General features: G+C 43.7%; 2 protein-coding genes across 3 annotated transcripts in view; both read right to left on the reverse strand.

Moving 5' to 3' along the window:
- NAGPA (N-acetylglucosamine-1-phosphodiester alpha-N-acetylglucosaminidase) overlaps positions 1-6,603 on the reverse strand; it is a 29,673-nt gene extending 23,070 nt beyond the window's left edge. Inside the window, exons 1-2 of the mRNA XM_040338404.1 lie at positions 6,368-6,603; positions 3,970-4,452 (exon numbers count right to left, since the gene is read on the reverse strand). Coding sequence (XP_040194338.1) covers positions 3,970-4,452; positions 6,368-6,516 — 632 coding nt within the window. The 5' untranslated portion in view covers positions 6,517-6,603. The remainder of the gene's footprint in view (positions 1-3,969; positions 4,453-6,367) is intronic.
- A 6,466-nt stretch (positions 6,604-13,069) lies between these two features.
- LRWD1 (leucine rich repeats and WD repeat domain containing 1) overlaps positions 13,070-24,926 on the reverse strand; it is a 40,826-nt gene continuing 28,969 nt past the window's right edge. For both annotated transcript variants that reach the window (XM_040338407.1, XM_040338406.1), the window contains exons 10-16: positions 22,599-22,806; positions 21,376-21,448; positions 20,381-20,521; positions 19,602-19,705; positions 19,231-19,392; positions 17,738-17,853; positions 13,070-13,288 (exon numbers count right to left, since the gene is read on the reverse strand). In XM_040338407.1, coding sequence (XP_040194341.1) covers positions 13,148-13,288; positions 17,738-17,853; positions 19,231-19,392; positions 19,602-19,705; positions 20,381-20,521; positions 21,376-21,448; positions 22,599-22,806 — 945 coding nt within the window. In that variant the 3' untranslated portion in view covers positions 13,070-13,147. The remainder of the gene's footprint in view (positions 13,289-17,737; positions 17,854-19,230; positions 19,393-19,601; positions 19,706-20,380; positions 20,522-21,375; positions 21,449-22,598; positions 22,807-24,926) is intronic.

The following is a 24,926-nucleotide window of genomic DNA, read 5'->3' on the forward strand; positions in this document are numbered from 1 at the left end:
CAGTGACGCGATGGATGCGACCGTCGGAAGCCTCTCGGAAGACTGTCAATCAAGAAGGAACGCCCGCTCCCGAAGACCCATACCCGGAAGCGACGGAAGAAGATGCATCTCGAAAACGGTAAGTACTGCTCATATTTTCAAACAAATAGCCGATTCCCCTAGACCAAACGAGCAGGAATCTAAGGGGGAAAAAAAAAAAAAAAATAATAAATGGGTGAACTCCCGCTTTAATAGCTGAATTGCAGACATACCGCAAGAACGTTTTTTTTTTTAACAGAGTGCTTTTCCACATTGAATAAGCAGAAAGAGGACAACGTTTCCTGGTTCAGCATTACAGCTTCATGTGTCACCTACCCGTTTATAGCACAGAGATGCTGCCGATATATTCTCCAATGAGCAGGCTGGAGGCAGAAATGCGTTAGAAAAGGCTGCAAAGCTGAACCAGGAAATTTAAGCAAGAACTCAATGTACCATAAATGGGAAAAATAAAAATAAAATTGTCCCAAAAGAATTACCAAGCCTTTGGCAGGTAAACAGCGTACATAACATATACAGCATGTACTTTAAAGTCTATGTTCAGCTTTTTCTCAAAATTAGCCCGGACCCCCACACTAACCCCCTCTATACATTTAGCTGTGTCATCAGGTCTGTATTTACCTCATCTGAAGCCTGCAGTCTCCTGCACTGAATGCAGCCTGGTTGGTAAAATTCCATTTTAGGGCCCATTCACAATTTAGCGATGTGTTGCGTTTTTTTTTTTTTCAGAATCATACTTACCTAGGTGAATGCAGCATTGATGCTGCATCTGTCTACTGCCGACTCTAATGCCGCGTACACACGATCCAAAAAACGACGTTTTTCCAACTTCATCATTAAAAACGATGTTGCCCACACACCATCGTTTTTGAAAAATGATGAACAAAGCACGGTGATGTACAACACGTACGACGGCACTCTGAAGGGGAAGTTCTATTCGCCTTTGGGCTGCTTTTAGCCGATTCCTTGTTAGTAAAAGACGATTCGCGCTTTTTTGTCTGTTACAGCGTGATGAATGTGCTTACTCCAATATGAATGGTAGTTTTACCAGAACGAGCGCTCCCGTCTCATAACTTGCTTCTGGGCTTGCGTGGGTTTAAAACGTTGTTTTAGCCCACACACGATCATTTTTTACAACCCGAAAAACGAAATTTTTTAAAACGACGTTAAAAGATGCAGCACGGTCAAAAAATTTTTTTCGTTTTTCAGAAGCCGACATGTGTACGCGGCATAAGGCTCAGAACCGAGCGATAAAACACTGCCGATTGCTTGGCTCTCAGGGCACCCCGAGCAGACAGCTGGTAACTGTCAGTCACTGCTCTCTGCCCTGCCCCCCTGAGCAGCCACCCTGAGCTCTCAGCATCTCACTAAGAGGCTGAGCCGTGCCAGCACAGGCATGTGGGCAGATCCTCACTTCATTGTCACAATCAAGCCCAGACCACCTCTTTGACTTCAGCCCGCTGTCTGCTGACAATGGGTCACAGGCATGCAGAATGAACTGCACTCTTGTGATCCACAGGAGAAATACAGCCAAACGAGATGTAAAAAAGTAGATCACAGAAAAGGGCCCATTTCCACAGGCACTGAAGTCTGTAAAGCATGAATGGGCTGTGTTTATGCGTCTTTAGCTGCCAGGTGCTGTGTGCAGTCCATGCAAGTATATGTGAATGCAGCGGCTGCATGGACACAGCTGTCCCTTCTAATTTGACAGGCGGGTGAGTAGGCAGCTCCAAATGCAGACAGTCTTTCAGTAATTTCAGGGCCGCTCACCTGCATGGCTGTCAAATTAGGCCAAGAAACTGTCAGTGCAGCTCATTGCATGGGCTGCCTGCATGTAGCACTAGAGCCACATAACCAAATGCCCATTCATGGTCTACAGCAGCCTCTCTCTGAACCTTTTCATTACAGAAGAACCCTTGAAATATCTTTTAAGTCTCAGGGAACCCCCTGCTAAGAAGGACTACAGTGAGGAAAATAAGTATTTGAACACCCTGCTATTTTGCAAGTTCTCCCACTTGGAAATCATGGAGGGGTCTGAAATTGTCATCGTAGGTGCATGTCCACTGTGAGAGACATAATCAAAAAAAAAATCCAGAAATCACAATTTATGATTTGTTAACTATTTATTTGTATGATACAGCTGCAAATAAGTATTTGAACACCTGTCTATCAGCTAGAATTCTGACCCTCAAAGACCTGTTAGTCTGCCTTTAAAATGTCCACCTCCACTCCATTTATTATCCTAAATTAGATGCACCTGTTTGAGGTCATTAGCTGCATAAAGACACCTGTCCACCCCATACAATCAGTAAGAATCCAACTACTAACATGGCCAAGACCAAAGAGCTGTCCAAAGACAATAGAGACAAAATTGTACACCTCCACAAGGCTGGAAAGGGCTACGGGGAAATTGCCAAGCAGCTTGGTGAAAAAAGGTCCACTGTTGGAGCAATCATTAGAAAATGAAAGAAGCTAAACATGACTGTCAATCTCCCTCGGACTGGGGCTCCATGCAAAATCTCACCTCGTGGGGTCTTAATGATCCTAAGAAAGGTGAGAAATCAGCCCAGGACTACACGGGAGGAGCTGGTCAATGACCTGAAAAGAGCTGGGACCACCGTTTCCAAGGTTACTGTTGGTAATACACTAAGACGTCATGGTTTGAAATCATGCATGGCACAGAAGGTTCCCCTGCTTAAACCAGCACATGTCAAGGACCGTCTTAAGTTTGCCAATGACCATTTGGATGATCCAGAGGAGTCATGGGAGAAAGTCATGTGGTCAGATGAGACCAAAATAGAACTTTTTGGTCATAATTCCACTAACCGTGTTTGGAGGAAGAAGAATGATGAGTACCATCCCAAGAACACAATCCCTACTGTGAAGCATGGGGGTGGTAGCATCATGCTTTGGGGGTGTTTTTCTGCACATGGGACAGGACGACTGCACTGTATTAAGGAGAGGATGACCGGGGCCATGTATTGCGAGATTTTGGGCAACAACCTCCTTCCCTCAGTTAGAGCTTTGAAGATGGGTCGAGGCTGGGTCTTCCAACATGACAATGACCCGAAGCACACAGCCAGGATAACCAAGGAGTGGCTCTGTAAGAAGCATATCAAGGTTCTGGCGTGGCCTAGCCAGTCTCCCGACCTAAACCCAATAGAGAATCTTTGGAGGGAGCTCAAACTCCGTGTTTCTCAGCGACAGCCCAGAAACCTAACTGATCTAGAGAAGATCTGTGTGGAGGAGTGGGCCAAAATCCCTCCTCCAGTGTGTGCAAACCTGGTGAAAAACTACAAGAAACGTTTGACCTCTGTAATTGCAAACAAAGGCTACTGTACCAAATATTAACATTGATTTTCTCTGGTGTTCAAATACTTATTTGCAGCTGTATCATACAAATAAATAGTTAAAAAAATCATACATTGTGATTTCTGGATTTTTTTTTTGATTATGTCTCTCACAGTGGACATGCACCTACGATAACAATTTCAGACCCCTCCATGATTTCCAAGTGGGAGAACTTGCAAAATAGCAGGGTGTTCAAATACTTATTTTCCTCACTGTATATCTACAACTCATGTTACATTAGTGTGATGGTCAGTGGGAAAAAATGTTCCTTACACTTATAGTCAGTCAGTGAGAAGAATTCCCCCTTACAGATAGCTAAAAAGATCAATTATGTCAATGGGAATGTATCTGAAAGGCAGAAATTGCTGATTGCTCAAAGAACCCCTAGCAACCTCTGGAGCATCCCTAGGAATGGATCCATGGAACCCTGGTCTACGAGCCTTAGCGCCTGTGTGAATGAGGTCTAAGAGATTGGTTAGTCCTGTATTTGTCCAGTCAGCACCACCATTGACCAAACATAGTCATAAAAATGAATACAAATAAAAGCATTGAAAATCTCATACAAATTACAAAATTTCTCACCCAATCACCATGGTGCCATCAGCCCTGATGCCAAACTGGGCATTTTGTATTCCTTTTGAGTTCTGTACCAATCTGCCATTGCTGACAATGTTTCCAAGACATTGAAATGTTGTAGTATTAAAAAATCCTCCGTTTTGAGCCACAAGGCACTTTCCATATTTTGCTGTTTCTGCCACAGTTGCCGTTAAATTACTGGCACATCCTCCAGGACTCCCAGGCTCCAGCACAGATACAGTCCTCAATGGGTTATTGATGAATGTAAAGTGCCCATAAACAGCCTTTTGAGGAAAACCAGGAAACATTGAGATATAAGTCCTAGTGGAGGACGTCGGCCATGTTGTATCATTATTACTAGGCCATGTCTCGTGCGTTTGGTTTCCATGAGTGACACGCAAACAGTCTCTGGTCTCACGATGGCTGCGGCTCGGGCCATGCTTAGAAAGGGGGTGATAAGGGGACACCAAGTCATCAACCAGTGAATTTCTGCAATAAGACAAAAACTGAATTATATTTGTTCCTTTTACAGCACAAAGAATGTCAAAATAAACTATTACCGTATTTATCGGCGTATACCACGCACTTTTTTCCCCCTTAAAAAAAAAAAAAAAATTGCAATAAGCATTTATTGTATGAACAGAGGATCAGCATTTCCCCCACTGACAGGACCGGGAGCTGTGTGTTTACACACACAGCTCCCAGGCCCCGCTCTGTAACGAGTGATTGCGTGTGCCCGGCTACGATCGTGCGCGCCCCTAGTATCCTGCGAGAGAGCCGACGTAGAGCTACGGGCTCTCGCGCAGGGGAGCCAACCTGCCGCCGTAAAACGACGGCGGCAGGTCGGCAAGTAGTTAAAGGAACATATTTAGAAAATAAAAAACGAACCTTTACAACCCCTTTAAGCTGCAGCAGCCATCATGAGTTTGCCCTCATATCTTGTCTGAATGACAATCATTTATCAGTCCCCTTACTTCCTGACTAGTACTGTAATTTCCTGCCTTTCAGAACTATTAGCTTTCTCAGCCAATCATTTTGCTCCTGATCGCTATATGAAAAAAACCACAATGTGTCATCCTTTTAAATGTGCAGGGGGTGCAGATTTTAGCTGTGTAATCTGCTGATCAGTTGCTTAGTTGCAAATCAAATCATTCAGACAGAAAATTAAGGAATTATAAATTAAGCAATTGATCAGCAGATTGCACCAAGTGGCCAGCAGGTTGGGGCATGCATATCTAAAGGAATGTGTTCTTTCATATAACGCCCCACCCAAGGCAGGGTTCTGTGACATTTATAAGAACCTGCCAGCCCCTCCTACAAGACCTACAACAAAGACCATCAGACAGACCCAGTGATAACATCACAAAGGCTCAAAAGATTTCTTTCTTGAAAACAAAAATTAATTGACAAATGTTATTTCCATGTTTATCTGAGGGGGAGGAGGAGGAACCAAGGGAAGGTACAATACATTACACTTCAATTTTAAGATGGGAAGGAAGGATCCCCACTATGCCAACATAATTATACAAAAAGATGATAAAAAAGGGGGGGGGGGGGTCGCAAACAAACTGAAAAATACTGAAACCCCCCAATCAATAGCAGCCTCACTGTGCCAGTCAAATGCTGCCACTTGTGCCAGTCATACACAGCCACTTGTGCCAATCATACGCAGCCCCTGGGTGGCCGGTGAAGCCCCGTGATCAGTTGTTTTGTGACGTAGCCGCACAAGAAGTGATACACTCGAGCTTCTGCATGAGTCAACATTTTTTTTACTACACTGGTACACTGCCAGTGCTTGAAAATCTGCGACACCCATCTTGGCACACCCTGCATACGGCCACAGGATGCCAGCAGCGGACATCTTGTTACACCCAGCCCATGTAGTTTGGGCTGGGTGTAACAAGATGTCCGCTGCTGCTTTATTGAGGCCGAGTGCAGGGTGTACCGAAATGGGTGTCACAGAGGCAGCATAGAAAAATAAATCTTCTCCTCAGTCTCCTGCCTATAAGTGCCAGCCATCAATCAGTGACATCTGTTAGTGCCATCCATCAGTGCCCATCCAGCCAGTACCACTGCCAGCCATCAGTGCGAGCCACCTCTCAGTGGCCATCTGTGCGTGCCACCTATCGGTGGCCAGCCATAAGTTTGTGCCACCTATCAGTGTTGCATAATCAGTGCCACCTATCAGTGCTTATCATTCAGTGCCCACCTATCAGTGCTGCATATCAGTTAAAGTGTTTAGTTTTGGTCTGAAGCAAAGGTGGCACTGGCAACCCTTATTATAATCCAGCTGTAGGAAGAGCCAAGGCCTCCTGTTCATATAAACACAGGGCACATCCTCCTAGTCACTAAGAATGGAGAAGTTAGGATACGTCATCATAGAATTAGCTGGGTATCCATGTACCTGGCGCTGACACACAGCCAGCAGTGCAGTATCAGTGCGATCCTCAGCGTGTCCTTCCAGCGGGCATTAGAGGTGTTATGTGCCCGGACACACCGCACCGATCTGATCAGCCGGGCACACGACTCTCTCCCTCTACTGGGCGCCGACATGTTGGACACAGCGCGGTCACATGACTACTTCCGGGAACTCCCGACACTGGCACCACGTGACACGTCATGAGTAATACGCTTCCTGACAGAGCTGCGTTTCCTCTTGTCACCTTGTCTGCTCTACCCCAATAACTAGCCAATGTAGTGTGTCCCCAGCCTGACATCATCCATGGCTTCAACTGCCCCCCTGCACATGACTAAAGTGTCACATGCAGCACTCTGAGTGGCATTTCCTCATTATATTTTGGCTCATGTGGGTGGCATTGGTCACTACCAGGAGCCACCACTCACCTACTTGTCATACAATGTAAAGCTTGATGGCTTTCAAGGAGCATAAATTAAATATCTAAATTTCCTGACTACCTAACAAATGTTTGTGCCCTGGAGCACCAGAACACCTACAACATGACCCCATTTTGGAAAACAAACACTTCAAGGTCATTTCTACAAGGCATAATGAGTCTTTTGAAAATGTCATTTTTTTGCAAAAATTATGTGGAAAATTCAGGGATTGAGGACACGGTCCCCGGAGCCCGTCTGTCCCCCGGTTTCAGTAAGGTGACCAGATTTTTAAAATGAAAAGGGGGAGAGTGGGGGTAAGGGAATAGTGGCTGAGGCTGGACTAAGAGCGCCACTCAAATTGGTTTGAGGGGACTATTTCGGTACTAATAAAATCTGGTTGACAAAACAGTATAAAAAGTTTATTGGTATAAAAACATTATTGTCCATAAAATTGCAAAACAAACAATTAATTGTACACATCAATGATTGGTCACAGTCGACTAGTTTCGCGGGAATTGATATACCGCTTCATCAGGGCAGCCTATCTATAGAATGATGCAAAGGACATTATACAGTAAACATAAATAAATACATGCAAAGAATCAGCAATGAAACATAAATTCCAAAGGAAATTATAACATTAATTATAATAGCTTACCCTATGAGTCAATTAAAAGTGCGCGGATGCCGGGCAGCCACGGGGGCTCCTCAGCCACTATTCCCTTACCCCCACTCTCCCCCTTTTCACTATAACTGGGATGATGGTACCATTTTATTCCTTATTATTTATTTCTATATGAGGCTATACTCTCCCTTTTTGCTCAGATTTTAAAAATGAAATCCGGGGACATTTTTTTTTCTTTTACTAGTAATGGCGGCAATCAGCAACTTATAGCGGGACTGTGATATTGCAGCAGGAAAATCAGACACTAAGGCTGCATTCACACCTGAGCGTCGGTCGTTTTTTTCTGGCGTTTTGTCGCGCGTATTTGCGCGTTTGCATACAGCGTCGTGCGACGTTTTTGTACTTCGGCGTTTTTTATGTTGGCCAATAGGAAAAATGATCATCTTTTCATCACTTGTTGCTATGTTGGTAGATTTTTTTAATCTTCTGCATGGGCGACAAGTTCTATTTATTAAAGCGACGAAACGCCCGTAGCAAACGCCCGTTGTTGCTCAATTCGCGCGTTTCCCATTACTTTCTATGGGGAAAAAAAACGCTCAAATACGCCCAAACCGCACGATACGCGCGACAAAAAAAGGTCCGGGACTTGTTTGAGCTTCGCGCGACAGGCGTTTGGGCGTTCAGGTGTGAACAGTGACCATAGGGAATAATGTTAATTCTCCCCTCTGGCGTTTGTGAGCAGTGCGCTTCAGGCGTAAAAACGCCTAGGTGTGAATGGGGCCTAAGAGCCCATTCACACCTAGGCGTTTTGTCGCCTGTAGCGTGACGCTCACAAACGCCAGAGGGATCAAAATACATGAAAGTCTATGGGGATGGTTCACATCTGAACGCTGATGCGCCTGACGCCCATCGCCTGTAGCCAAAAAAAGTTCCGGACCCTTTTCTGTCGCGCGTATCGGGCGTATTTGAGCGTTTCCATTTCCCATAGAAAGTAATGGAAAAGCTCGATTCAAGCGACTTGCGTGACAACGGGCGTTTGCTACGGGCGTTTCGTCGCTTTAATCAATAGAACTTGACGCCCATGCAGAAGATTAAAAAAATCTACCAACATAGCAACAAGTGATGAAAAGATGATAGTTTTTCCTATTGGCTAAAATAAAAAACGTCAAAGTACAAAAACGTCGGACAACGCTGTATGCAAACGCGCAAATAAGCATGAATACGCACAACAAAACGCTGAAAAAAACGACGAACGACCGACGCTCAGGTGTGAATGGAGCCATAGTGATACTTTTGACACTTTTTGGGGTCCAGTGAAACTAATACAGTGATCAATGCTGAAAATATGCACTGTCACTGTACTAATGACACTGGCTGGTTAACAGCAGGGGCGATCAAAAGGTTGAATGTGTGCCTAACCAGTGTTTTCTCACTGTGTGGGAGGTGCTTTTACTAAGGGAAGGCATAGATCCCTGTCAGTGAGTACACCCCTAAGTAAAAAATGTCCAAATTGGGCCCAACGTGTCAATATTTTGTGTGGCCGCCATTATTTTCCAGCACCCTCTTGGGCATGGAGTTCACCAGAGCTTCACATGTTGCCACTGAAGTCCTCTTCCACTCCTCCATGAGGACATCACTGAGCTGGTGGATGTTAGAGACCTTGCGATCCTCCCCCTTCCCTTTGAGGATGCCCCACAGATGCTCAATAGGGTTTAGGTCTGGAGAAATGCTTGGTCAGTCCATCACTTTTACCCTCTGCTTTCTTTAGCAAGACAGGGGTAGACTTGGAGGTGTGTTTGGGGTTGTTCTGTTGGAATACTGTCCCGTAGCCCAGTCTCCGAAGGGAGGGGATCATGCTCTGCTTCAGTATATCACAGTACATGTTGGCATTCATGGTTCCCTCAATGAACTGTAGCTCCCCAGTGCTGGCAAGCACTCATGCAGCCCCAGACCATTAAAAACTCCCACCACCACCCTTGACTGTAGGCAAGACACACTTGTCTACTAACCTTTGTGAGATACTGTATATAGCTCTTTTTCCTAATGCAACTTGCCTCTTCTATGTAAATCCATCAGCAGGTGACCATGTGGGGTATTAACATTATTGTCTTCTCAATATTTATTTGGCAACGTCTTCCTCACATTATGTTTTTTTTTTTTTTTTAAAGGGTATTCTCATTTATCCTGAATGTATGGGATAGCTTTATGGCACAATGTTTCTGTAATCTCGCCATGCATGTCATATTCTGACCCGACCCCTCGGTTTCTGCTAAATTGTTTGTATATGTTTTAGGGTAGCTTACTTGTCATGGGGGAGATAATTAACTAAAACTGGAGATTGCATTTCTAGAAACCAATCAGCTTTCATTTTTTTTTTTGCCAAAACTTAATTGAACAAGCTGAAGATAGAAGCCGATTGCACCATTTTTAGTAAATCTACCCCATAGTTTTGCAAGAGGCTATTCTCTTTTTGTATGCTTATCCAATTCTACATGACTGTGTTACCTACTTAATTTTCTTAAGAAAATAAAGAATTTTATAAAAAAGAAAGAAAGAAAAAAACAAAAACAAAAAAACAGGAGGACATGATATTGGGAGGCTCAGTCTACACAGATAGAAAAGAGAAGGGACGTTAACGTTGGAATGGTAAAGACTAGTTGACGTACGGGGAACAAAAAAAAGGGGGGGGCGGGGGAGGAGGGGACAGTGGATATGAGAAATAAAGTAGGTTGTTTGGGAATTCAACAATGTGCACAAGAGCGGCTTCTCTCTCTCGCATCTCTGCCTCCTCAATGGCCGAGACCGTATGGACGCACAGGGCGGGGCTCAGGAGCAAACACACACACACACACACACACACACAATGGGGGCACTTGGTAAGGGGGGGGGGGGAGGAAGCTCAGAGCACTGGTGGGGGACCTGAGAAGAGGAGGATCAAATCTGCTCAGTGCAACCCGCGATCGCCTATTAGAGGCAGAACGGGGAACTGCTTTAGTAGTAAACAAGGCGATTCTCCATTCTGACAGGGGATATGTCAGATCTACTGTTCCCAGTGATCGGGAACAGTGATCTCATGTCTCTGGTAGCCCATCCCCCCTTACAGTCAGAACACGCTGAGGGAACACGGTTAACCCCTTGAGCGCCCCCTAGTGTTAACCCATTCCCTGCAAGTGTCATTTTTACATTTACAGTGCATTTTTATAGCACTAATCAATGTAATAATGTCACTGGTCCCCAAAGTGTAATTTTTGTCCGCCAAAATGACATATTCCCGCTGCATTACCAGTAAAACAATCAAAAATAAAAGTCCCGAAATCTATCCTGTTTTTGTAGACCCAATAACTTTTGTGCAAACCAACCTACACCTATTGTGATTTTTTTTTTTTTACCAAAAACATGTAGAATATATAAATCGGCCTAAACTGATGAATAAATGGGCCAGATTCAAGAAGCGGTTGCGCGGCGCAATAGCTGTTTTGCTCCCGCGTAGCGAATGCCCCTGATTCAGGAACATCGCTACGCGGACTGCAGCCTAGGATATGACAGACATAAGCCTCCTTATGCCTTCATATCTCAGGCTGCATTCTTGCGTTGGCCGCTAGGGGGCGCGGCCATTGTGATCGGCGTATACTACCACCGATTCACAAAAGTTGCGCGGGCCCTGCGCACGCAAGGTACGGAGTTTCCGTACGGCGACTTTAGCGCAAGGTTGCTCCTGCTCTAGCAGGGGCAGCCAATGCTAAAGTATAGCCGCCCTTCCCGCTCGTGAAATTTAAATTTCACGTCGTTTACGTTAGTGATTCGTGAATGGCGCTGGACGCCATACACGTTCACTTAGAAGCAAATGACGTCCTTGCGACGTCATTTGCCGCAATCCACGTCGCAAAAGTTTCCCGACGGAGCATGCGCTGTTCGCTCGGCGCGGGAGCGCGCCTAATTTAAATGATTCCCTCCCGGGGGCGGGATCATTTACATTAGGCGCCCTTACGCCGAGCTATTTAGCATAGCGCCCGCGCAATTTACGGAGCTACTGCTCCGTGAATCGCGGGCATATCAAAATATTTGCGTGGGCGCAGAGCAAAAATCGTTGCCCTTTGCCCACGCAAATATTGCGCGGATCTACCTGAATCTGGCCAATGTGTTTTTTGTTGCATTATAGCAAAAAAAAAAAAATCTCTCTTCAAAAATGTTGCTCAATGTTAATAGCGCACAAAAATAAAACGGCAGAGGTGAGCAAATACCACCAAAAGAACTCTCTATTTGTGGGGGAAATCAATTTTGCACGACCGTCGACCGCGCAATTGTCAGTTAAAGCGATGCAGTGCCGTATCGCAAAAAAGGGCGTGGTAATTAAGGGGGAAAATCCTTCTGGGGCTGAAGTGGTGAAATCTTAATACATTCTATTAAGATAAAAAAAACTTCTGTGTGCAGCAGCCCTCTCAGCACCCAAAATACTTACCTGAGCCCCATCTCTATCCAGCAATGACCACTAGATACCTTGGCCGTCCATGACACTCCTCCTTAATTGACTAAGACACAACAGTGGGTGCCATTGCTTCCCGCTGCTGTCAATTAAAGTCAGTGAGCCAATGAGGAGAGAAAGGGGGGTGGAGCTGAGCCATGGCTCAGTGTCTGAATGGACACACAGAGCAGTGGCTCGACTTGGGTGCCCCCATAGAAAGCTGCTTGCTGTAGGGGCACTCGGCAGGAGGGAGAGGCCAGGAGCGCTGGTGGGGGACCCGAGAAGAGGGGGATCTGGGCTGCTCTGTGAATAACCAATTCACAGAGTAGGCAAGTAGAACATGTTATTTTTAAACAAAAAACAAGACTTTAATATCACTTTAAAGTGGAGTTCCACCCAAAAATTGAACTTCCACTTTTTGGCACAGGTATTTGCTCCCACTTCCTGGCATAGATCACTGCGGTGATCGCAGTGACCTATGTCCCAGAAGACAGCAGGGACCAGCGAGGATGTGCAGCGCAACTCGCACAGTAGGGAACCGGGAACGGGAAGTGAAGCCACAAGGCTTGACTTCCCCATTCCTTCACGGAGGATGGCAGCGGGGGCAGCCGGGAGCCGAGCGATTGATCGGCTTTGGCTGCCGACATCGCGGGCACCCTGGACGGGCAAGTGTCCATTTATTCAAAGTCAGCAGCTGCAGTATTTGTAGCTGCTGACTTTTAATATATTTTTTTTTTTTTAGACGGACCTTTAAAAAGGAAGAAATAAAGGAACATTTTTGTCATTGCGTGAAACTATTAAAAAGTTTAGAAGATTAGAACAACAAGGATAATCATAATGATAATGATAATAAAAAAAAGAAAAAAAAAAAAAAAAAAGGAAGAAGAATAAGCAAAATCTGAAAAATAGACTTTTATTTTCCATGTTATTAATCTCAGTAATATTTAAACGTATTTAAACATACATTTTGCTTTAGATGTTTACAGGAGGCGTGATATTTCACTTGACTGAGTTAAAACATTATTTACAGGGCCAAAAACTATAAAATATAAAAAAAAAAAACATTATATAAAATACAGAATTATTTTCCAACCGTTGGCATAAATGAAAAATATTTTAAAATGTAAATTTTTTTTAAATATTACATACCAAATAAAACCTGTTAAAATAAAATGTTTTCCGAATTTTTTTTTTTTTTTTTTACATAAAAATTACCTACAAAAATTACAGTTTTTGTAATCCCAGAGAAGGGTCCATCTCTATTATAAGATTTTCCAGATACCAATAACATTTTTGTCAGTTAAGGCAACTAAATATTCATTTGCTGGGTTTACAATCACATTGTTGATCACAGTCTCTTCCATTTGGCCTTTTTTTGAAGCGGGAGCTGGCCAGTCAATAACCTGTTTAAATGAGGCAAGAAACACGAGATTTAGGATGTTTTTTTGCTCACTAAAAGCACAACAGTCTAGGTGTACAATAGGAACTGGATCAGAAAGGTGTGTAAGAATTTTTATTGGAATTGAAGATAACAGAAACATACAGCATTTCACAAAAGTGAGTACACCCCTCACATTATTGTAAATATTTTATTATATCTTTTCATGTGACAACACTGAAGAAATGACACTTTGCTACAATGTAAAGTAGTGAGTGTACAGCTTGTATAACAGTGTAAATTAGCTGTCCCCTCAAAATAACTCAACACACAGCCATTAATGGATAAACCTCTGACAACAAAAGTGAGTACACCCCTAAGTGAAAATGTCCAAATTGGGCCCAAAGTGTCAATATTGTGTGTGGCCACCATTATTTTCCAGCACTGCCTTAACCCTCATGGGCTTGAAGTTCACCAGAGCTTATTTGGGTTTTTTTTTTTAATAAGAAAAAGAGCTCAATAGGATTTAGGTCTGGAGACATGCTTAGCCAGTCCATCACCTTTACCCTCAGCTTCTTTTGCAAGGCAGTGGTAGTCTTGGGGGTGTGTTTGGGGCCATTATGTTGGAATACTGTCCTGCGGTCCATTCTCCGAAGGGAGGGGATCATACTCTGCTTCAGTATGTCACAGGACATGTTGGCATTCATGGTTCCCTCAATATACGGTAGCTCTGCAGTGCCAGCAGCACTCATGCAGCCCCAGACCATGACACACCCACCACAATGCTTGACTGTAGGCAAGACACACTTGTCTTTGTACTCCTCACATGGCTGCCGCCACACACGCTTGACACCATCTGAACCAAATAGATTTATCTTGGTCTCATCAGACCACAGGACATGGTTCCAGTAATCCATGTTCTTAGTCTGCTTGTCTTCAGCAAACTGTTTGTGGGCTTTCTTGTGCATCATCGGTCTGAGCACTGACAGGCTGACCCCCCCACCCCTTCAACCTCTGCAGCAATGCTGGGAGCACTCATACGTCTATTTCCCAAAGACAACCTCTGGATTTGACACTGAGCACGTGCACTCAACTTCTTTGGTTGACCATTGCGAGGCCTGTTCCGAGTGGAACCTGATTTGTTAAACTGGTCTTGGCCACCATGCTGTAGCTCAGTTTCAGGGTCTTGGCAATCTTATACCCTAGGCTATCTTTATGTAGAGCAACAATCCTTTTTTTCATATCCTCAGAGAGTTCTTTGCCATGTTGAACTTCCAGTGACTGGTATGAGAGAGATAACAAATTTAACACACCAGCTCCCCATTTACACGTGAGACCTTGTAACACTAAGGCCCCGTACACACGGTCGGTTTGGTCCGATGAGAATGAACCGAAGTTCATTTTCATTGGACCAATCCGACCGTGTGTATAGCCCATCGGTCTGTTTTCCTTCGGTCCAAAATTTTAAAACATGCTTCAAAACCGAACCAATGGACCGCTGCCCCATCGGACCAAACCGATGGTTAGTACAGAAGAGCATCGGTTCAAAACCCGCGCATGCTCAGAATCAAGTCGACGCATGCTTGGAAACAATGAACTTTGTTTTATTCAGCTCGTCGTGTGTTTTACGTCACCGCGTTCTGACCCGATCGGATTTTGAACTGATGGTGTGTGCACACATCAGGCCGTACACGGCCACTTCAAAGGTGAACCGATGAAAACGGTCCGTCGGACCATTCTCATCGGTTTTGTCCGACCGTGTGTACGGGGCCTAACAAGTCACATGACACCGGGGAGGGAAAATTGCTGATTTGGCCCAATTTGGACATTTTCACTTCGGGGGGGGAATTAATTTTGTTGCTAGCAGTTTAGACATTAATGGCTGTGTGTTGAGTTATTTTGATGGTACAGCAAATTTTAACTGTTATACAAGCTGTACACTCACTAATTTACATTGTAACAAAGTGTAATTTCTTCAGCGTTGTCACATGAAAAGATATTTTATTATATTTACAAAAATGTGAGGGGTGTACTCACGTTTGTGAGATACTGTATGTATAGAAATGTGTTAAAAGCAGAACTTAAAGCAGAGCTCCACCCTAAAGTGGAACTCACGCTGATCGGAACCCTCCCCCCTCTGGTGTCACATTTGACACCTTTCAGGGCGGAGGGGGGTGCAGATACCTGTCTAAAGACAGGTATTTGCAGCCACTTCCGGCCACACAGACTCGGGCAGACTGCGGGCATGACGTCACCCCCCCCCATTGTGTTCTGGGAACACTCGGCACCCAGTACACAGCAGGAGCCAATCGGCAGGCGTAGCGCGACTCGTGCATGCGTCGTAGGGAACCGGGCAGTGAAGCCGGAGTGCTTCACTTCCTGGTTCCCTCACCGAGGATGGCGGGGGGGGCAGCAGAGTGACGAGCGATCACTCGTCTTCTGCTGCGGACGGCGCTGGACTCCAGGACAGGTAAGTGTCCCGATATTAAAAGTCAGCAGCTGCAGTATTTGTAGCTGCTGGCTTTTAATATTTCTTTTCAGCGGACATCCGCTTTAAAGCGGAACTTCACTCTCTCAATCAACATTGACTATTTTTAATCCGAATGCTTTTTTACATTTTAGTTACCTCCTGGTTTCCACATCTAGGAAAATGAGGTTGTACAGCCAATGAGTCTTCAGTAGGGGAGAAGGGGCTTTCTCAGCTAAGCACACTCTCTCCTGCTTGCATGCCTGAGCTAAGGCAGGTAGATTCCATTGAGTCAACATACTTCACCATGTGGGCAATATCATTTTTTCTATGCATCCACTGACCACAATATACCGGAGGACCCCAAGATATATCGCCATCGCTTGGGATTTTAAAGGCCCTGGCTAGGGGTTTAGCCACATGCTCACATTGCTTTATGCTCTGGTAAGCCTCCCATTCATAGGGTGTTTTGGTGGTGGTGGTCCCTTGAGTCACAAATATCTTTTATGCGCTGGTCCTGCTGTACTTCACCATTAAGTTTTTTTTGTGTGACACGCTGCAATCCTGTGGTTCTGTGTTCGGGAAGCCTCAACATCCATCCCCTGTCATCCCCCTGCGAGGATCATCAAAAGGCCCTGGCTGGGGTTTGCAGCCGCAAGCTTTTCATTGCTTGCCATCCGGTAAGCCTCCACCTTTTTATTTAGTGGTGTTGGTCACCACATATGATTTCAACATATGATTTTATATTCAACATTGATGAACTTACTTGAAACCATTTTTGATTGATACAAAGACTTTATCTCCAATTATGTGTTTTATTCCCCTTTAAACTTGGGGTCTTTGCAATCTCATTGTAATTTTCATCAATTCTCCTCTCTGATATCAATTGACTGTTTAGTTTAACTTATATTAATAGCGCAACATTTCTTTTTTTCCTTCCTAGATTCCAGGAAGTAAATGCTAAATAAAGTCATCTCCCCTTACTCAATATGGCCAAGGGCAGAAATGCTAGAGGGTGTTTTTCAAAGTGATTTCTCAAAAAAATAAAAGCAGAGACATGGATGGATGGGTGACGTAGTTTGTTTGAATATTAATAATGAAATATCATTTTTGGTTTGTGCTGCTCAGATGAAGTGTAGTTCCAATTTAAGATCTCCTTGTTTCCTGTCACTTTAACCACTTGCCTACTGGGCACTTTTACCCCCTTCCTGCCCAGGCCAATTTTCAGCGCTGTCACACTTTGAATGACAGTTGTGCAGTCCCCAAACAATTTTTTTAGCATTTTATTCACATAAATGGAGCGCTCTTCTGGTTGCATTTATTTATTTTTTGCTAAATAAACAAATTAAAACCAATTTTTTTTAATAAAAAAATAAAATAAAAAACTTTTCATAGTTTGTTATAAGCACCGATTGGCAGCACTGGTGGGCACTGATTGGCAGCACTGATAATCAGGAAAGGAGTGCCGATAACTGGCTTCTGTTGACATCTGTGATTGGACACAGCTGATCACGTGGTAAAGAGCCACTAATTGATTCTTTATCGCAATATGTGATCAGGAGTGTCTGGGAGTGTCATAGTGTGCCGCCAATACGCCCCCTGCGCGCAGAACAGTCCCAGAACTAGCCGGCCACGCTGTTGCCATCATTCACCAATAGCGCAGTCAGCAATTGGTTAAATAGTTCATTTGAACCAAGCTGGCTCCAGCTACATAGAGTACACAGTGACGTGTTCTGACTTCCCATCTCACACCTGGAACAAAATAGTCGGTCTAATTGGCGCTCAGCCATTCATGTGCAGCTTTGTATTCTGTGAATTGATACAAAGCTTCCTCTGATTGGCTGTGGTGAAGAGGCAAGCGGCCCTAAGCAGAACAACCATGTAAAATTAGGAGTTCTAGTAAGCAGTTCAGCATTGTGTGGCACATGCATTTGAGACGTTTGACGCTACTTCCTTCAACATATCACATGATATCCAAAATGTATGTAAATATAAACAAAACTGTACCTTTGTGGGTTCTTTCAGAGCACCGCCTGAGACTCCCTTCTGTAACTCAGCTCGACAGGATTCAAGATCATAAATCCACACTTTCCCAGACTCATCACCACAGAATAGGCAGAGTCCTGTAAATACAAATATTGTATGCAATGGGAGAAGCAATACTTGCAGCAGATCTAGTCCTTTATTTAATGGAATTAAAGAAGCTGATGTGCGAGGGCTGTTTGATACCATGTTGCTCCAGTCCCAGCTGCCAAAACAGCCAGTCTGAAAGGTTGGGAAGCCTTCCTTCCTGAGCAACAAGGACATGTCAGGAGAGCCACAACTGACAATTCAGATGATAATGCTACACAGAACTGTCGGCATTCAAAACAAAAAATCTCTGAAGGGATGGCATTGCCAGGCTTGGTGACCAGTTCTATCAAATTCAGCTGATGCTTAATGCTGATAGATTGACTTCCCTATATTATAAAAAATTGTGATGCATTTATGTGCAAGAGACAATGCTATATCCTGGCCTAGACAGACAAGTCCCAGGTCTAGGGCAGCACTTTGCAGGGGGGGCAGCACGAAAAGAGTACCCGCCGGCTTGCGCTATACCGTTAGGTAAATTAGTCTAGTGTCCCCTTAAAGTGGCTGCACTGCTTCCGGTATGCGGGCGGCCGGCATTTTGCAACTGTGGGGGGGGCACCACTTCTAAATTTTGACTGTCCTATCACCCTGGACCACAAACCTTCCTCACTGTGCTATATGTTTTCTGTTACAACATTGGCATGGTTATAATCTTCTTAGTCCTCTCCATAAAATTATCTGAAATTTGTGCTTAAAGTAGAACTATATATTTTTTTTCAATTTGGATAGAGTAAGGGGGGGGGGGGGGGTCATAGAACCTGTCAGTTTTTTTTTTACAATCCCTGTACCATTGCAAAGATTCCCCTTCACTTCCTGCCCCATAGACAAACAGGAAGTGAGAGGGTATCTATGCAAATTAGGGGAATCCATTGCCCCCCCCCCCCCCAGAACTAGTGTCCCCACTTGAAAATGTCATATTTAAATTAGGGGGGTGCACAAGTTTAGTCAGGCCTAGGGCAGCACAAAACCTAAATACACTACTGGCAAGAGGAACACTACATTAGGTTGTTCACATAATTTCAGAATCCTCTTTCAAAAACTGCACAATCACCACTTGGCTGTGCAGTGTATCATCCATAAAGACATGGATGAGCGAGTTTGGGGTGGAGGAACTTGACTGGCCTGTACAGAGTCCTGACCTCAACCCAATAGAACATCTTTGGGATGAATTGGAGCGGAGACTGCAAGCCAGGCCTTCTCATCCAACATTGGTGCCTCTGCAATAGTTTGTCTACACGAGGCATCAAATTGAAGTGTCTATATTTTGGCAGTACAGAGAGAAAACACAGAAAATAGAGGTTGAATGCACAGACTGCAAACTTCAAAAGTTAAAAGAAAGTGAAAAAGGTAGAAGAAAGCATGTACTTTACCTGAAGAGGTTGTGAGTGTGAGGTATGGTAGTTCAGTCTGTGACCACTTCAGCTCTGCTAGTACAGCTGCCTCCATTTTCTTGGAGCTCTTAGAGCGCTGTTTATTGAAAGACTTCTTCCAGCTCCAAATGTATATGGATCCTTGCATGGCACTCTTAGAAGCTGTAATAAAAAAAATATTTTAGTACCGTCATAGACAAACACCGGAAGATTAAAAAGATTGGTCCACCAAAATTTTAGATTTCAAGGGATGCAGGAGAGTCAAGTGCCCAGTAATGAAGTGGCTAGAACCAGTTAAAGCTGAATAATAAAAATAAATGAAGCTAAATACAAATTGATACAATTTACTAAAAAATATGCTACAAACTCACCAATTAGATCATCATTCAGAAACGCCAGTCCATCTATAGTGCGATAATCATTGTCATCGGATTTTTTCTTGTATATCGGAAAACTGAACTCTGCATGATAAGAACTGAATAAAGGCAATGAGAAATGTTAAAAGGGAATTGTAAAACCAATTTTAGAACATTTTCCACTGTAAACCAGCTACTACTTAAAGGGGGAACAATCTCGGATGATACACAGGAATGAAACAAATCTCCCTACACAAGTTTTGCTTGTATATTCATCTGTATATATCCTTTAGTAAGTGATCTTCGTGTTAAAAGTATTTCTCTTCCTGGTTAGCACTGGGAGTGGATTATTGGTGTACAGCTAAGACAGCTGAGGAAAGACACACAGCTTACCATCCAAGGTCCCTAACTCGCATACATGCATACACATAATAGGGTCAATTTAGATAGGAGCCAGTAACTTACCAGCATGTCTTTGGCGTGTGGGAGGAAACTGGGAGTACCCAGAGGAAACCCACACAGGCACAATGAGAACATGCAAACTCCAGGCAGGCAGTGCCATGGTTTGGTTTTGAACCAACAACCCTAGTGCTGGCAGGGTACTGGCCAGCCCAAGTATTAACTATTACAAGAGGGGGCCAGAATATGAACGATTACCAAGATGATTGTGTACAGTGAAAAAGGGGGGGGGGGCATAAAATAAAAAAGTGAAAATGATCAAGTGCACATATCTTTCTTTCATCCATAAACAATCCCAAATTTTCAGGCAGAGTACATGTTCACTAAATTATTACCATCTTCCTTTTTGATTATTCAGCGTTATGTCCCACACATAGCACCCATCATCACAACCTGCCAGCAAGTATTGATCCACAGCGGAAGGTACCAGGCAGAGCCGCAGAGGAGCGGATGGAGTGTCCAGTGTCAGCAACTGGCTGGAAAACAATAGTGACAGTAGGAGAGAAACGTTAGGAGTACCAGACATTAACCTGTATTACTGAGGCTTGACATATGACCAATACAAAAGGAACATATGTAATTTGCAGTTAAAGCATGTATATGTGTATTTATTTTAGTATAGTAAATATGAAATATTATATTGCACTTTTGCCCATAGCAATGAGGGAATCCTTCATCATGTATTTTATTGTATTTGGGAAACAAATACTGCATAGAATACATACAATAAAGTAAAAATAAAAAATAAAATTACTCCGGAAAAACAGCTAAATACACCATTACCTATAGGGGAGAAATGTTACCTGCCAAGAGTTTTTACTTTTGATCATCCATACCTAATATTTACACAGCCCTACCCACAGAGCACCCCTGTAATTAGACAGTGAAGGAGCAGCAACAGACTTACAAGATCATCAATCTACTCACTCTTCCTCAGCAGGTTCCTTGTCAGCACATGTAAATGCAAGATACCTGACTGGCCCGAATAATGCCCCTCCCTCTACCACTGTGCAGGTAAATACATGAGAATGAGGATCAAGTCATATTCAGATATTTATTTTCATTGGTCAAAGCGGTCACATGCCAGCATGTGGCCAATCCAAATCACTGTGATCCGCCCTGGTAGGAGACTGCAGCTTTCAAACCCCTGGACCTCAGGAAAATCACACTTTATTGTAAAATTTCTTTCACAAAAAGAAATGTAATTTTATTCTAAAGTGGTTATGTGGCTTTTTTTTTTTTTACATCCCAGCAGTGCCTCATATTGCAACATTTCTTGATGCTGATAATAATAAAAGCAGTTAAAAAAGGGACTACTTGTGTAGCTTACCTTGCTCTAAAGTTGTACTCATAGTCTGGAACCCCTATATCCCATAATATGATTCTCTTGTCATAGGATCCAGCTTTCATAAAAAAAAACAACATTATATATTTAGATTATTTAATTCAAATTTTGCAGATTATTATAAAACCTAATCAGTTGGCCTAAAATTATAAAAAATTATATATAAAAAAACACAGTAACCAAATACATAGAGTTTCCCCTTAAAACTATGAAATGACATAAACAGCATTCTTGCTGGGGAAGGTTATGATCAGATGAGCACAAAGTTAACTTGACTGGGCCTAAACATTGCTGAAGTACAGACAACTAATGGTGCCTGTAAATCAATCCCTGTGGAGCTCTGACCTCAGTAGCTAGTAGAGGCTCTAACATTTCAATGACAGGGGGAAGGTAAAGTAAGTACTAAATGTTTTACATAGGAACAATGGGCCAGATTCACAGAAGAGATACGACGGCGTATCTCCTGATACGCCGTCGTATCTCTGTGTTCCGACCGTCCTAACTATGCGACTGATTCATAGATAGGCAAAAGATCAGACAGGTGTAATTGAATTACACTGTCGGATCTTAAGGATGCAATTCTAGGCCGGCCGCTAGGTGGCGAGGCCATTGCGGTCGACGTAGAATATGCAAATGATTAGTTACGGCGATTCCCAAACGTCCGCGCTGCCCGTCGATCTAACTTTACGTCGTTTCCGTCGAGATACGCGTCGTAAAATTAGGGCTGAGCCCTAGGTGTTCTAAGCCATGTTAAGTATGGCCGTCGTTCCCACGTCGAAATTTAAAAAATCACGTCGTTTGCGTAAGTCGTCCGTGAATGGTGCTGGACGCCATTTACGTTAACGTCCAAATGACGTCTGTGCAATGTCATTTAGCGCAATGCAAGTCGGGTAATTTTCCCGACGGAGCATGCGCAGTACGTTCGGCGCGGGAACGTGCCTAATTTAAATGGTGCCTGCCCCATTTGAATTAGGCGGGCTTGCGCCGAGCGGATTTACATTACAGCGCCGCAAGTTTACATGTAAGAGCTTTGTGAATCAGGCACTTACGCTGTAAACCTACGGCGGTGTAACGTAAATGGGATACGTTACGCTGCCGTGGAGCAACGTAAATGTACCTGAATCTGGCCCAGTGTTCCTGTATTGCTAAAAATTAATTACAGGCTTAATTTCCATGCAGATATCATTTTTCAGTTTAGAAGCACTTACTGAAGAGAAACGTGTCATGCGCTGGGCTGAAACACATGATTGAGATGGCTTTTTTATGAGCTTTTATTTCTCCATAGCACATGTTAACTTTGGGATGCATCAGTCGGACTACTCCATATCTTCCACCAGCTGCCAAGACATTGACTTTCCTCTTCTGTCCCTCGTTGCTTATCATTGTTAGAGTCGTCCAGGCCAGTGCAAAGAATTCCTAAAAATGGGAGATTTTGAATTCTGTTAGAAACAAACTGGAAGCATAATTTTTAAAACCCAATATCTGAACTGAATAAATATAGTCAGTGCTGAAAGTATTTTAATTCACACTTTTAAACTGTTTTGCAATTCCAGCTATCCCACAACAATTCCAATACATTAAAGCTGCTTTCTCACTGATCAGCTTTTCTTCCTTTTTTGCCTTACCAAAAGTGGAAGAAAAATGTATGACCATGAAATCTTATGGAGCTCTAAAACCCCTTTCACACTGGGGCGTTTTTCAGGAGCTTTTGGGCTAAAAATATCACCTGAAAAACGTGTAAAAAGCCTGAGTGTTTTCACACTGAGGCAATGCACTGGTAGGACATTAAAAAAAAAAAAACTCCTGCCAGCAGCATCTTTGGAGCAGTGAAGGAGCGGTGTGTATACCGCTCCTGCCTATTGAAATCTATGTGCAGCACGGCCAAATCGCCGGCAAAGCGGCGCTTTGCGAGTGGTTTTAACCCTTTTCCGGCTGCTAAAAAAAAAAAAAGTGTCCCTCTAGCAGGCAAAAAACTTCCGGGTGGTTTTAATCCTTTTCACCAGCTAGAGGGGGTTAAAAGAGTCCCGCTAGCGGGGAAAAACCTCCGCAAAAACAGAGGTAAAGTGCCGCTAAACTTATCGGCGCTTAGGCGCCGAAGCCCCAGTGTGAAAGGGGCCTAAACACTAGTCAGTCGCATTTTTAAAAGTCCTGCATTTTTGGTTCATGCAAAACTGCCAAAAATGCACCTGCTAATCGAAATTTATGGAAAAACACATCAAAAGCGGCAAAAATGCACCCACTGTTTTATTTTGGAGTCACATGCTTGGAAATGCGCCAGGAACATGGTAAAAATGCAAAAAAAAAAAAAAAAAAAAATTCACATGTTTTTACCAAGTTTTTGCAATGGAGCGGTGTGAAAGCAGCCTTAAAGAAGAGAGAATTATACAAGATGCCATTGCTGATTATCTTCTGACCATACCAGTGGTCTGGGTTTAAAGTAGAATTTCAGCCTAAAACCAACTAGTGTTAAAAAAATTTAATTAAAAAAGTCCCTTCCCCCTCCTGCTACCCATGTCGACCCCTGTGTTTAAATAAAAAATAATGAATACTTTCCCATTTTCAGCTCACTCTGATCCAGTCAAGTGATTTTGTGTGTCAGTCAGGGGTGGCTGCAGGGGAGAGAGCGCTGGACAACAGCTGGGACGTCTGAAAGGCATGAAGTCACCCATAGGCTCCCATATCTCATCTGTTGTTGGCGCCCTCTTCTCTCCTCTCCCGCTGACTGACACAGGGGAGCTGGATCAAGTGACTGGACTGTAGCGAGCTGAAATAGGCAAGAATAGGTAGAGGAGGGGGAGTGCACATTTTTAAAGGTTGGTTAGTGTTAGGCAGGAATTAATACTTTAATTGACCCAGAACAATAAAGATCATCCAAGTGAGAACTTATAACCTGTATACAAGTTTGCATCAGTGATTCAGAAAGTACTCAAGTACCTGGATCAGTATGACAGCCAGGGATCTTTATCTTCTCAAAAAGGTAAAAAAAGCAATATCAGCCTCCCAACCTCCTCAATAAATGTGGTGTTCCTTTGTTAATTTGAGGATGAAAGGAACTTTGCTGTGATTTTTGTAGATATCTATATATTTTAATAAATCACACAGGGAATCAGCTCTCCATAGACACTTCTGGGAATAGATAACGCAACTTAACCTTTTGCTGGCCTTAAAAATCGAAGTATGGGATTAAAAAAACAAAACCTTCATAAGCACTTTTGTGGCTGAAGCTTTGGTCCAAAGCTGCAGCTGGCCCCTGGTGGATCCAAGAACTGTGCGATCACATGACTGCCGATCGTTCAGTTCTCATTGAGCAGAGAGTGATGACTGTCAGTTATCTGCTTTGCCCCTTAAGCGCCCACTGGAGCACTGGGCTACAGAGGGGGCAGGAGCAGTTGGCGCAGGCTCCCAGTGGTGCACTGAGAGGCTGAGCCAGCTGCCGATCAGTCATCTGGGCAGATCCTGACAATATTGTTGGGATCCATGCAGAGCTTGGACTGGCTCTGTGACGTCAGCCACTGTTAGCTGAATCCAGGTCAGAG

This window comes from Rana temporaria, chromosome 2, assembly GCF_905171775.1.
Source record: "Rana temporaria chromosome 2, aRanTem1.1, whole genome shotgun sequence".
Lineage (NCBI taxonomy): Eukaryota > Metazoa > Chordata > Amphibia > Anura > Ranidae > Rana > Rana temporaria.